The following is a 15,511-nucleotide window of genomic DNA, read 5'->3' on the forward strand; positions in this document are numbered from 1 at the left end:
AGGCATTTCAATACTACAGGGGTTGGCATTTATTATTATCGGTGTTAATCGTGCAGTTTCTCTTTGTTTCCGTGTTTATGTGTACATCCATACTGTTTGAAAGTTTAAAAAATAATAATTGAAATTAAAAGTCGTCTTCTTTGCCTTGATATATACGACGACAATTGTTCAAACCAAATTACAAGGGTGATCTCTAAATCGTTACTCAATCACATCAAACCTCGTTATGTTCCGTTGAACACACTTTAAACAGTCAAGAACGATTTTAATGCTTTCCATTTTTTATTTTGACACTCCGTAAGTGATAATGATTTTTAGGTGAAAATGACATGAATTTTTCTCAAGAGTTTAATTCCGTTTTTAAAACTTTTTAGTCGGTATAAATACATCAAAAACAATTCTTGAAGTATTTTACGAAAACTGCACTTCCCCTGTTAAAAAAGTTAAATAATTTTCCAAGGCATAGAAATTTTATCTTAAATTATATGGCATCAGTTAAGTCTTTTTAAACTATTTAATATTATGTATATAATAAAATTTTGAAAGACGACATTTCAAATATATCTAGTGGCATTACTATAACTTAACCGTCGAGGCCTTAGTACTAGATTAATTAAACATGTTATTTAGATGAATCTTTATAGGCTTTCAAACTAAACACAATGGAAGAAACTTTTTTAATCGAAGAATTCTGCAGGGTGTCCCAATAAACATGGGAATTGAGAGACGACTTGAATATCGTCTTTGATTTCCGATAATTAATAAATGACACAAAGTGTATAAAAAAGATTACACTTTTTAAAAGCCTTTTTCAAAATCAGTGTCTTAAACGAATCACACCAGGGAGAGGGTGTAGAACAAGGTAATATGCTACTCTGACTAAATCAAGATTGCGCTGCCGACGCCCCTAAATCTCTTCTATTTGGCTGCTAGAACCTATTTATATTTATATTTAGATTATCCTGTATCGTCGCTGTGCTTTCTTGTACTTTTGCTAAGGATAAATATATTGACGGAAAAGGTAATTCTAAATTGAAATCATAAATTAATGCAAGTTACATTTTATACCATGTTTATATATTAAAAGATTATCAGAATATATTCATTTTGTCCATTCTCGCCATGAAGGCATCCTCCCCTGCACAGCTTCCAAACCTCATTTTACCTATTTGCGACAGTGCGCGTCCCCAGAGGGCTTCCGAACCTCCCCCAAACAGTCTTCGGGAAGGATCTTACATTTATAATCATCAATTTCTACTTTAAACGGGACTAATTTGATTATTTAAGCATGGTAGTCGATCTATAGTATCCCTAACATTTGCATAATATTTTTTTTTGAAAAATCTTATTTTAAGAGTTTTCAAAGAAATGGGGGTTTTCAGTCCAAATTCTTATCTAAAACATAAAATTTATACAACTTAGACACTTCTCTCAAAAGACAATTATTAAGCGGTCAAGCCTTATTTTACCAAAATAAGAGGTTTATGGAATAAACTCATATTGGCTGACCCTCTCCTTAATACCCGACCGGCCCACTGTGCGCCACCAAAATAATCTTCGTTTAAAGTAAACATATAAAAAATACATAAAAATATTATGAAATATCAACGATATACAATTGCGTCGAATAAAATTGGATGATTATAGGTTGTAATATCTGAATTATTTTTGGGAATTAAATTGAATTATTTACGATCTGAGTCGAAATTGTAACTTTCTAAATTTGTATTTACCCTACGTTCTTCGGTACGTATGAGTCGTTTTTAACAATTTTCTCCTTATAGAAGCAACAGATAGAAGTAAAATCAGTAGCAATCACCATTGAATTTGTTTTAAAATAATTGATCATTTAACAATTTTATTTTTATAATATGTAAAACTAGAATGCATAAAAGTATACATAAATAAATAGATAAATAAATAATTAAATTTAAATAAGGTAAACATATTTACAAATTTGACATAATAGATAGAATTCCACTATGATGAGGTTTTTGCTTCTTCTTCTCCTCTTTCTCCATCTTCTCAAATCTTCTCAATCTTCTCCTTTATCTGCTCCTTCTCTTCCTTCTCCTCCTTCTCCTTCTTCTCCTCCTTTTCCTCCTTTTCCTCCTTCTCCTCCTTCTGCTCCTTCTCCTCCTTCTCCTCCTTCTTCTCCTTCTTCTCCTCCTTCTCCTCCTTCTACTCCTTCTACTCCTTCTCCTTCTTCTCCTCCTTCTCCTTCTTCTCCTCCTTCTCCTCCTTCTCCTCCTTCTCCTCCTTCTCCTCCTTGTTATTTAGATCCTGGGAGCTAAAGCTGGACTGGCCTGTTTAGCAAAGTCCATCAGTGTATCAGAATCCTGAAAAATTTAAGTATTTTATTAAATCTATTTTGATAGGTCATACAAATACAGGGTTACCTATATAGGATGAGATTTTAATGACGACCTTAAACTTTTTCAAGCTAATTATGTAAAGGTTAAATTAAGTCCGTATAATATACTCTTCCCTGGTAAAATCGATAATTTTGCAATAAAAAAAAACAAGATAATAGTTGCTACGAACTATGAATGTAAGAAAGAAGGTTACATTATTTGTGTAAAGTCGTTACTTTGGACTATTTCCATAACCTCACCTTCTTTATATCCGTAAAAATAGTACAATTTTTTAGTGACACCCTAAAGTACTTTCAATAAATGATTGATATTCCCCCCCCCCCTCCTAATTTTCACAGAAGATGCACCTATTCCCTAAAATATATGTGCTTGTCTACAACAAAATTTAAAAAAATATACGCAATTTTACTATTTAATTTTATATATCTTACCTCGCAAATAAACCACTTCTTGTGATAGCAAGCAATATCATGCCAAACCTAAATATAAATATTCAACAAAATGTTTCATCTAACATGAACTGATACTTTGTCCAAAATTTATTTCCGTAAGATTTAGATTGGACAGAAATTAGCAGATGTTTGGATGTCAAAAAGTATTTCATCTTCCTCTTAAGGTTTATGAAAGAAAAAGTGACGTAGCGGGGGGTGGAAAAATTTCATTAAATCATAAAATGTTTGAAATTCTATATTTGTCCTACCGCTCCGTCTGCGTAGAAGTTATTTAGAACTCCAATACAAGCTTCATCATGCTTCCCTTCAACCTAGGCAATTATTCATAATAATATTTAGAACTCCGATACAAGCTTCATCATGCTTCCCTTCAACCTAGGCAATTATTCATAATAATATTCAGAACTCCGATACAAGCTTCATCATGCCTTCCTTTAACCTATTCATAATAATTCAAAATAAAACAACAATAGTTTGAAACACAAATGCATGTTTGTTTCAATTTAAAACTTCAGAAAAAGGAAAGTTTCCGTTAGGATGCAAGAGCTATACAGTCATTTCCAATATTTTAAAATTTACAGTGGTAGGCAATTTTACCAGTACAATAAAGACGACTTTTGATTAAAATTTTTATTTTTATCAAGCTGCTAAACAGCATGGATGGTATGAACATAACATAGAACTCAAGAGATGCTGTCAATTAAAAAAGATTCTCGATTTTATTGCTTGTAAACTTGTAATTCGAAAAAAGCTTGTTAACAATCAAAACTAAAAGAAAAAGTCTTTTTCATTGTATTGATATAATCGCTTACCACTGTAGAATATTTCTAAATTTTCTAAAAAGTTTCTAAATATTTTTGAATTTTGTACCTTGAATTCTCTGTTATCAGGTTGAGGATCCCCAGCACCCCCAGTCTAGCGACAGCGTAAATGTTTTTGTTTTTTTCATAAAAGAAGAAAATTGTTTTTTATCTTTAAATAAATTTTTTGATAAATAAATTTATTTTTTGTAAATATGATTACCCTCACTTTAAACAAAAATAAAACTTTTCCTCATTCTATAATTTAGATATCTTCTCGGCTTCCAAAATGATCAGATTTTAAGAAATTACTAAAATTATCAACATTTTCAATATTTCTTTTATTTCTAACTTTTCAAGAAAACCCGCATTTTAGAAAGCTTTTTCAAGCGTTGTTTTTATTCATTCTCAAAACTCTAAGAGGATCTTAAAGGGACTGTTAAGGTAAAATGAAAGGGGATATAGGCTGAAGCCTAAACATTTTAGGAGTTGATCGTGACCATTATTAGTTCTATCTGAAGTACTGTCTCGAAAAATTTGTATAAAACTGTGTCAAAGTAATACCAAAACTCATATATATCAACTCCTAACATTTTTAGGCTACATCCTATACCCCTTTTTATTTTACCTTAAATAGCCCCTTCAATGAAATTATTTTTAAATTAAACAAATCGAATTTAAAAGACGACATTTGTTCTGTTCCTTGCTCCAGTCTCCAGTTACTCGTCCGTCCTTACTTCCCAACCTTACTCCGGATCCAGCCCAAAACCATCCTGGATAGTGAATAGGGATATTTAGTCTTAATTTTAATGTTTTAACGCTAATATTCTAAATTTAAATATCTAGATTTAAATCTTAAGGGGAACAGTGCCTACAGTGGGGAGGGGGCAAAATTAACTACAGGGTGTCCCACGAAACATGACAGTTGGTGAATAGTTTTCAATGTCTTCTTCCATGATACTGTATCAGTTATTTAAGACTTTTTACAGTTTAATTCATTAAGCAAATCTTTTACTCAAATATATATTTGTTTGAAATCTATTTTACTAGTAATTACTGCCATTTAGTTTTTCTTATCATTATCTTTGGTATCAAACAACTATTAACCAACTGTCATGTGTCGTGGGACACCCTATATATGCCATAAACATAAGATCTGATTTACGTTTAAGACCTAGCAAGAATGAGAAGTGCCTAATACGTTGTTGTGTTGAAGTTTGTTAAACTGACCAAGAACTTTATTCAAAATTATTAAAAATAAGAAATGTCAAAATAGATACGATATTAAAAGTTCTAATGAATGGAAATATAATTTTTTGATTTTCTTGAATGAGTTTTCATTTCATCCGGGGATGACGTTTTTAGGTGAATATTGAATACAATGAAACCCTTAATAACGAATACATCGAAAGAATTCATCAAATGTCGTTTTCTTCACTTTCTAATAATGGAATGTTGCAGATATTTAGTTTTTTAATTAAATGATTATATGGAACTCTTTAAAACTGTTCCCGCATATTCATGGCTATTTATTTATTTTCGCAAATACTGAAATTTACGTAATATAGTATAAACTCATTGAAAAATTGTCAAGACGACATTTGATAAATTTTTCCGATGTATTCGATCATTATTAAGGGTTTCACTTTATATAATATTAAAATCATCTGGGTTAATGATATCTATCAAATGAATAGTTCAGACTAAACAGATAGAACAAAAATGCAGTCGTTGCCTTTTTAGTAACTTTTACAGTAAAACCCAAAAAACTGTGAAATTAGAAAACGAAATTTCAGCAATCATATGTGTATATATTTGATGTTTTAAAAATAGTTACTGGCAGCTTAAAAACCAACATATTGAGTAAAATGGGCCGGTGTACACTGCACAATTAATGAGTTATGTTTATAAAGATAAAATCATATATTCTTTTAACCAGTAATCACTGTATTCACATTTAATAAACCAATCATTAAAAACAGTTACTTAAGATGTATCTTCCTTCGTACAACTAAAGGGTGCCAACAAAGGAATGTGACTTTAATAATTACCATTATATTCCTTCTGATTAGATATAGGGTGTCCCAAATCATATTGGATCGTTTTATAGTAAAGCTAATTGGGATTTCCGGGACTAATTGGGATTAAAAAGAACGTATCATTTAAAAAGAAAAATGATATTGCTAATATAAAGATTTGCATTCTAGGTTTTTTTCATATTATATGTGCGTATTTTGGCATTAAAGCTTGGGCAAAATATAATATTATAGGGGACTCTCTGTATAAATAATAAAATAAAGATGGAAGCGGAATGAGTTCTGTTGAGTCGTCTCTAAATTGTCATATTTTTTACCATTTTCAATCACAGGCTGAAGGTCTTCTCTTTCACATCCTTCAAAATTGCACTTCCTTCCGGAAGTCCAAAAAAATCTGAGACAAGTTAATCAAAGTTTATAAAATATAAAAAAAACATTTGATTAAAATTTGACTGATCTTAGAATGGGTTATAGAAAAGATTTTCCGTTCAAAAGAAACATTACTTTATAAATAAACAAGAGTTAAGTTACGACATTATAATTGACTTCGATATTTGATAAACGAAGGCATTTGAACTTGACCCAGCTCCTGAGCATTCCAAATGTGATATGCCGTTTCTAAATCATAAAAATCGTGGAGTTAATGAATGGAATTTGAGAAAGAATATTCAATTGATTGAATTTAAACAAAATCCTAAATATCAAAATCGACTTTAAAAAATAGGCTGACCACATTTTGTACCAACTGGAGGGTAACAGGAATAGGGTGTTTATTGTTTTAAAATCATGTTATTGTGAAGGAAAGAATGTAGTAGCATGGATCGAAGCTAATATTGAAGTCGTCAAGAAATTCCCTAGGTTAAATGGGACACCTCGTATATAAAACATAAAATTTCACATATTTTTATCCAAAAACATCATTAATTTAAATTGATTAATCTGTTCCTAATTAGACCGTTGATCATTCTTGTTTTTACAAACTCATTTTCCTCTCTACAGAATCCACAATATTTGTTAAATTGTAAAAAAGGGATTGTAATCTAAACTAAACGTCAACTTTACAAAATGCGAAATTGACGAAGTTTTTAGGTAGAAAATTAATCAAACAAAAAGTTTGTGAAAGGTTTTTATAATATTATTTTCCTTGTTTCAATAGAAACCAGGTCCATGCAGTGTCTTCTACATATATTTCTTCCAGTCAACCAGTCTACCTAATCATATAATCAACCATAAACCAGTCTACTTAATCATATAATCAACCTTCAACCAGTCTACCTAATCATATAATCAACCATAAACCAGTCTACCTAATCATATAATCAACCATCAACCAGTCTACCTATTCATATAATCAACCATCAACCAGTCTACCTAATCATATAATCAACCATCAACCATTCTACCTAATCATATAATAAACCATAAACCAGTCTACCTAATCATATAATCAACCATTAACCGGTCTACCTAATCATATAATCAACCATTAACCAGTCTACCTAATCATATAATCCACCATTAACCAGTCTACCTAATCATATAATCAACCATCAACCAGTCTACCTAATTATATGATCAACCATTAACCAGTCTACCTAATCATATAATCAACCATAAACCAGTCTATCTAATCATATAATCAACCATAAACCAGTCTACCTAATCATATAATCAGCCATCAGCCAGTCTACCGAATCATATAATCAACCATCAGCCAGTCTACCTAATCATATAATCAACCATCAACCAGTCTACCTAATCATATAATCAACCATTAACCAGTCTACCGAATCATATAATCAACCATCAGCCAGTCTACCTAATCATATAATCAACCATCAGCCAGTCTACCTAATCATATAATCAACCATCAGCCCGTCTTCACCTAATGATATAATCAACCATATAATCAACATCAGCCAGTCTAAACCCAATGATATCGTGAACCATTAGATCATTTTCTACTTAAAAAGTTATTGAATTTGTTAACAAATAAAACGTATAATATTGTCAACCAAGAACAAGTCTACAAAATCATATGATCAAATTCTAACCAATCTTTAAAAATAATCAACTATCATCCATAAATCAATGAATCATTTGATCATTCAATCATTCAATCAGTTAACATATCAATGAATCGATCCCTCAATGAATCAGATAAATCAATAGACCAATTTATCAATCAATCGATCACTCAATCAATTAATGAATCAATAGATTAATCGATCAATCGATTACTCAATCAATCAATTGATCACTAAATCAATCAATTAATCAATCCTAACCTTAAGATCTTTAGTTAGTTCGTACTCCCAGCTGAAGAAGTAATTGTGTCCGTTGAAGTCGGCATGTCTGATCCTGTTTGCACAATCCTGCGAAAATAACTTTATAAAAAAAATTACGTTTAAAACTATGTTATACAATTATATTAGTTTATTTGATTATAAACTACAATGAGGAGGGCTTGAAATTTTGAATCTCATTTTTTGGTCCAAAACATTGCGAATAATATGTAACATTCTTTTCCGTTTGTTTTAAAAAATCAGACACGAAGATAATAGATGACACACATGACACAGAAAAAAATGGAGAAATTTATGCGACATCAGGGTTTGACTTTGTGACCTCTTGTTTTTAAATATTTACTATGCAAAGTGCTGTGTGCGATTTGTTCAGTAAAATCGTTTTTTTTGTTTAATAAATCTTTTAAAAACTACATTTCATGAAGTATTAACATAACACTTTTTACGAAGCACTGTTTCCGTTGCCTTGCATGCTCTTCATGTACTTAATATTTGATCTTAGAAATCCTTCAACATTTTCCCGGTTCATACTTTATTTTCCTAGTTCCTACTTCCTGATTCCTGGTAACTAGTTCCTGGTTCCTAGTTCCTGGTTCCTAGTTTCTATTTCCTTCTTTCTATAATTCGTAGTTCCTAGTTTCTAGTTACTGGTTCCTATAGTTCCTGGTTTCCAATTCCTAGTTCCTGACTCTTAGTTCCCAGTTCCTGGTTTCTAGTTCCTGTTCCTAGTTTCTAGTTACTTCCTAGTTTCTGATTCCTAGTTTCTAGTTCCAGGTTCCAGGTTCCTAGTTCCTAGTTTCTGGTTCCTAATTCCTAGTTCCTAGTTCCTAGTTCCTGGTTTCTGATTCCTGGTTCCTGAATCCTGGCTTCTGGTTCATAGTTCTTCGTTCCTGGTTCGTAATTCTTAGTTCTTTGTTCAGGACTAGGAAGGGTAAACACTAAACTAACCCCTAGGATTAGGAAGGGTAAACTAGCCTTAGGATTAGGGAGGGTAAACTATTCTTAGGATTAGGAAGGGTAAACTAACCTTAGGATTAGGAAGAGTAAACTAACCCTAGGATTAGGAAGGGTAAGCTAACCTTAGGATTAGGAAGGGTAAACTAACCTTAGGATTAGGAAGGGTAAACGAACCTTAGGATTAGGTAGGGTAAACGAACCTTAGGATTTGGTAGGGTAAACACTAAACAAACCCTAGGATTACGAAGGGTAAACTAACCTTAGAATTAGTAAGGGTAAACTAACCCTAGGATTAGGAAGGGTAAACTAACCTTAGGATTAGGAAGGGTAAGCTGACCGGTAAAGTTTGTATTTATCTCCTGCGCCCAACCAACAGCAAAACAGGGGAAAGGGGGTGGTCGTGTATCCAGGGAAGAACATTTGAATCGAATCCGTGGAAAATTTTAAATTCTTAGAAATGAAATGTTTGATGTATATTTGATACTTGACAAGATTTCAGGAAAACTAATCAGTAAAAATTTAATTAAAAGTTTCATCAGAATTTAACATAAGATTCAGCAATTTATAGTATTTTTATTTTCCTAGAATATATTGACGCTAGGTTTAGTAAATAATAAAACACCGGTCACCTGGACACTCACTACTGAAACAGACCGGTCATCTGGACACTCACTACTCATACCGACGGTCACCTGGACACTCACTACTCAAACAGACCGATCACCTGGACACTCACTACTCAAACATACCGGTCACCTTGACACTCACTACTCAAACAGACCGGTTACCTGGACACTCATTACTCAAACAGACCGGTCACCAGGACACCCACTACTCAGCAGACCGGTCACCTGGACACTCACTACTCAAACAGACCGGTTACCTGGACACCCACTATTCAAATAGACCGATCACTTGGACACTCACTACTCAAACAGATCGGTTACCTGGACACTCACTATTCAAACAGACTGATCACCTGGACACTCACTACTCAAACAGACCGGTCACCTGGACACTCACTACTCAAACAGACCGGTCACCTGGACACTCACTACTGAAAAAAATCACCAATATTCTCTCTGTTATGAGTTTATGAAAATAAAATATCTGTTTCCCTAAAAACACATAAATTCAATCCAGGCAAAATTTCTACACACCCCATATCTTGGATAATTACGAAAATGCCCTCCCTCCCTCGCACCTTTTATGATAATACCCTCCCTCCCTCGCATCTGGATATGTTTACTTCCGTTTTACATATTCAAGTTAAAGAAGTCAAAATGGGTTTCAAATCCAGGAGAGTAAACCTATTTAGTGATGTAGATAGGTAGATAATTGACCAATCATATATATATTTACCGACAGTCCTATTTCTACTGATGGATTGCCTGATAAGGATATCAGTCCTGGGATCGAAGGTCAACGCTTAAACACTTAAATAATACAAAACATATAAGATCTAAAGAAGAAAAACCTAGATTTTTCACCTGTCATACAGTCAAAACTTTTAGTGAAATTTTCATCCAATTGCACAAGTTTGAAAGCTCTAAACAACAGATAATGAAGTAATTCAAAATCTGTCATAAATCGTTTAAAAACGCACAAACATAGAAGCATATATAAGCATATATTAACCCAGAAAAACATGTGTTTCTTGTAAATCAGACCTTGAAACGGAATGGAGTAAAATCCATTCAAAGAGATATGTTATACTTTTATATATATACTTTGCTTGCCTGTCTGTCTGTTTGTTTGTATCCAGTAAATGTAAAAACTTCCGTCGGCAATGAATATTTTCTAATAGTTGAACAAATTCTCTTTAAATCCCCTATAATATGTCTAATCGACAGAAAAATCCGTGAAAACTTCTCCGAAGATTTACTTCGCATTTTCTAGGGATACGTAATCGGTTATGAAGAAGGGCAGAAGGTTAAGGTGATGAATAATGGGACGGGGTGTGGGACGTGCAGGTGGTGAGAGGGTTGAACTTTAATGGACTCTAATCCTTCTAAAAACGTGAACACTTTTTCAATAAAATAATTACGTTATCTTGCCAACTGAACACAAGGCCCGAAAATTATTTGTTTCCAAGATGAAAAGCAACCCAATAATGTTAGCTAAATAAATATATATTCCGTTTTGATTTTAATAATCGGGGGTTTTAAGCACACTGTTTTAAGATTTACTAAAGGTTTCTCATTTATCGTTTTTTAAGTTCTCTAAGCATCAAATCCCTGTAAAGACACGGGATGAAGGGGGTATCCCCTCGCCAAAAGGGGGGCCGGGGGGAGGGGGGTTTTGACAGGCTAAAAAAAGACAATATCTCACCTATAGATTAAACCCTTTATTGTGTGAAAATTATTTTTTTTATTATACAAATAACATTCCATCGCCCTGCACCCCTCCCTCCCTCATCACCTTTTCAAAATTACAGTGATAACCAGAAAACGCTGGAATAGGAAGACGACTTTTAAATTCAATTTGTGTCTTTAAATATTCCAATGAGCATGAGACACAGTAATTAAGCAATGTAAACAGACCCATTTCACTTGATTAGTGATTTAATAACTTACTAGTAACGCTATTTGCTTTGAAACAACATCAAATGCACTTTTATTTTGCTATAATGTCGTCTTCATATTATACAACTTTCTGGTTATTACTGTATACCTAACCTCCAGGAATGATTGAGACATTTTAAAATATTTGAAATCGAAAATATATTTGAAGATATTTTAGATGTATTGGCTGTGCGCAATATCAAAAATATTAACAAAAGGGACTTTTCAGTGTTTATTTTTAATATATTTTGTTGCGATAAAGGGACTGTGGGCAGGGTTTATTGGGTTAAGTAAACTGTTTTAACCCATGTATAATGTTTTTCTTGTAGTTTTATGATATCTTTCTCTGAGGGTGTAAGTTTTAAATATAAATAAAAAGTTCATGAAACTTTCTAGCATGAGAATGGAAAATGAGCTGACAACTTTAGAATGTGGATATTGAGATCAGTGCTTGATCTCCTCTTCAGATTATTATAATTTTTATCCACTAAAGTGCCTGAACTTCTTCCAAACAGAGTGTACCAAAAGAGAGGATTAAGAAAATCATAAGTTTCCACAGTGTCAGATTAAGCGATCGGGATTAATGGTATCCAATTCTAAAGTTTTCAGCTCTGACTTTTAAATGTTGTTAAAAGTACAATAATACTTGTTCAACGTGTATCGGCCAATTTTCAAGACAAAAAACAATAAGTTTTAATATGAGAGTATTAAGTAGAGCGTTATGACAACAAAAATTGGAACGGTGGGGAGGGGGGAATATATATATATATATATAATATACGTTGATAACGCAGAATTGGAAAACAAAAGGAAAATTTACAAATATGAGAAGAAACAGATTGAGAGGACCGTGGTATAACTTGTTATCCTGCCATATTTGATAATATTTACCCCTCATTATACTATTAAAGAATTAATGACGAATAATTTAGGGGAAATGACTCCATGTTTGGTCTTTAACCCCTGAACAACCTCGAATTAGTATGGGTCGCTCTTAGAGTAATTTAACTAGTACGCTAGTTTTCTAAAGTATAGCCTTGATATTTAAATAGTAATAAGATACTTATAGTCTTCTGAAAGTTATAAAAAATCATGCATTCGCAATCCTTGCTATAATTATTGAAATGTCATAAATGTCTGAGGTATACGTTGACATTGCGTGAATAACGTCTAACATGTCTGATTACTGCGTAAAAATGTCTAAAATGTCCGAGGTATCAATAGAGTAAAGACATTGCGTAAAAAGTGTTTGATGCCAATTCTGAACATTGGGAAATTTTCAGATGATTTCTTTCTTACAAAATATTCATAATCTGTCAATCATTGCGTATTCTGTATGTGAACCAAGCGTCTGATTCCTAACATTATACGCATTTAAATGGAAGTAAACTATTACGTAGATTTTGCGTCAAACTGTCAAGGCTCTATGCAACATGCAATTCTTTGAATATTTGCATCATGCGTCAATCCAGGAACAACGCTAAAAGATATAGAATTGTCAAAATATCATTTTACCACGAATTGCCATCTATAAAAATATTTTTACACGGGTATCAACAAGTGAATTTACCAAATTTAATTAAGTTTACGCAATTTTGATATTACAAATATTTAGAACTATTCGCATTATCCTAGAAGTTTCCTTGTTTTGTAACTTCATACTTATTATTATATTCATAAATTTACTTTCAACATTTAATATTGTTTTAGCAGTGTATGCAGTGCAATTATATAATAATAAAACCTTAAATCAAATGTTTAATACCTTGTTACAGTTGTCGACCACAAACTTGACATTTAACTCTTTATAAACTCTCTAATTTTGATTCTATTCCCTAATCTATGAAAATTATTGTCGCCATTAACTCCCTCCGTTCTAAAATCATTTAGTTGGATCATTGACAGTAGATAATCTAACTTAGCGAACAAAAAAGCGTGTTCAATCTTGCAATGGGTGTGTGAATGTATCATATATTATTGAAGGAAAAAGATTAAATGCTGAAAGACAAATGTAGAATAGAATAGAATAGAATAGAATAGAAGAGTTAGATAGATAGATAGATAGATAGATAGATAGATAGATAGATAGATAGATAGATAGATAGATAGATAGATAGATAGACAGAAAAATGGGGATTAGAAGAGAAAAAATTAAATAATGAAGCAGAAAATAGAAAAGGAAACAATGTCAGAAGAAATAAATAAATATGAATGAATAGAAGAGGAATGAACTGGAAGACAAGTATGAATGGATGAATAGAAGAGGGATGAATTGGAAGACAAGTGTGAATGGATGAATAGAAGAGGGATGAATTGGAAGACAAGTAAGAAAGAATTAATGGAAGAGGAATGAATTGGAAGACAAGTATGAATGGATGAATAGAAGAGGGATGAATTGGAAGACAAGTGTGAATGGATGAATAGAAGAGGGATGAATTGGAAGACAAGTAAGAAAGAATTAATGGAAGAGGAATGAATTGGAAGACAAGTATGAATGGATGAATAGAAGAGGGATGAATTGGAAGACAAGTGTGAATGGATGAATAGAAAAGGGATGAAATGGAAGACAAGTGTGAATGGATGAATAGAAGAGGAATGAATTGGAAGACAAGTAAGAAAGAATTAATAGAAGAGGAATGAATTGGAAGACAAGTATGAATGGATGAATAGAAGAAGGATGAATTGGAAGACAAGTGTGAATGGATGAATAGAAGAGGGATGAAATGGAAGACAAGTGTGAATGGATGAATAGAAGAGGAATGAATTGGAAGACAAGTATGAATGGATGAATAGAAGAGAGATGAAATGGAAGACAAGTATAAATGGATGAGTAGAAGAGGGATGAAATGGAAGATAAGTATGAATGGATAAATAAATGAGGAATGAATTGGAAGACAAGTATGAATGGATGAACAGAAGAGGAATGAATTGGAAGACAAGTATGAATGGATGAACAGAAGAGGAATGAATTGGAAGAAAAGTATGAATGGATGGATAGAAGAGGGATGAAATGGAAGACAAGCGTGAATGGATGAATAGAAGAGGAATGAATTGGAAGAAAAGTATGAATGAATGAACATAAGAGGAATGAATTGGAAGACAAGTATGAATGGATGAACAGAAGAGGAATGAATTGGAAGACAAATAAGAAAGAATGAAAAGAAGAGGAATGAATTGAAAGAAAAGTATGAATGGATAAATAAATGAGGAATGAATTGGAAGACAAGTATGAATGGATGAACAGAAGAGGAATGAATTGGAGACAAGTAAGAAAGAATGAATAGAAGAGGAATGAATTGGAAGACAAGTATGAATGGATGAATAGAAGAGGGATGAATTGGAAGAAAAGTATGAATGGATGAATAGAAGAGGGATGAAATGGAAGACAAGTGTGAATGGATGAATAGAAGAGGAATGAATTGGAAGATAAGTATGAATGGATGAATAGAAGAGGAATGAATTGGAAGAAAAGTATGAAAGGATGAATAGAAGAGGAATGAATTGGAAGACAAATAAGAAAGAATGAATAGAAGAGGAATGAACTGGAAGAAAAGTATGAAAGATGGATGACGAATGAGTAATTAGTTTTGAACTAAGCTAATGCGTGACAACCTACATTAGTTCCTTATCCTGTCTCCTAGTCTTTCATTCTAGTCTTTTATTTATATCTATCTATCTATCTATCTATCTATCTATCTATCTATCTATCTATCTATCTATCTATCTATCTATATATCATTCTTTCATCTATCGAATTTTCTATCTACTTATCCATCTATCTAAGTATCTATTTATCTATTAATCTAACTATCTGTCTAGTTCTGTCTGTCTTCTAACCGTCTTCTATCTGTCTATCTATCTATAGAGTTATTTTATATCCTTTATATATATTTTCCCTATATATATACTTAGCTTGTCTGTAAGTTTGTTTGTATCCAATGAACGTAAAAACAGCTAAACCGAACAGACCAAAAAAAACTTAGGATAATATAAGAAGAATGGTATATGTAGGAAAATATAA

General features: G+C 32.3%; 1 protein-coding gene across 1 annotated transcript; it reads right to left on the reverse strand.

Annotated features, from left to right (window-relative positions):
• Positions 1-2,195: 2,195 nt before the first annotated feature.
• On the reverse strand, positions 2,196-9,306 carry LOC111696842 (uncharacterized; the record flags this gene model as incomplete). Its single annotated transcript, XM_023466589.1, has 10 exons — positions 2,196-2,339; positions 2,807-2,854; positions 3,076-3,138; positions 3,698-3,742; positions 4,330-4,400; positions 5,981-6,057; positions 6,609-6,656; positions 6,807-6,874; positions 7,952-8,038; positions 9,238-9,306. Coding segments are annotated over 10 exons (639 nt in total), but the record flags the coding sequence as incomplete, so codon positions are not given.
• Between the last annotated feature and the right edge of the window lie 6,205 nt (positions 9,307-15,511).

The sequence above is a fragment of the Eurytemora carolleeae genome, unplaced genomic scaffold, assembly GCF_000591075.1.
Source record: "Eurytemora carolleeae unplaced genomic scaffold, Eaff_2.0 scaffold263, whole genome shotgun sequence".
NCBI lineage: Eukaryota > Metazoa > Arthropoda > Copepoda > Calanoida > Temoridae > Eurytemora > Eurytemora carolleeae.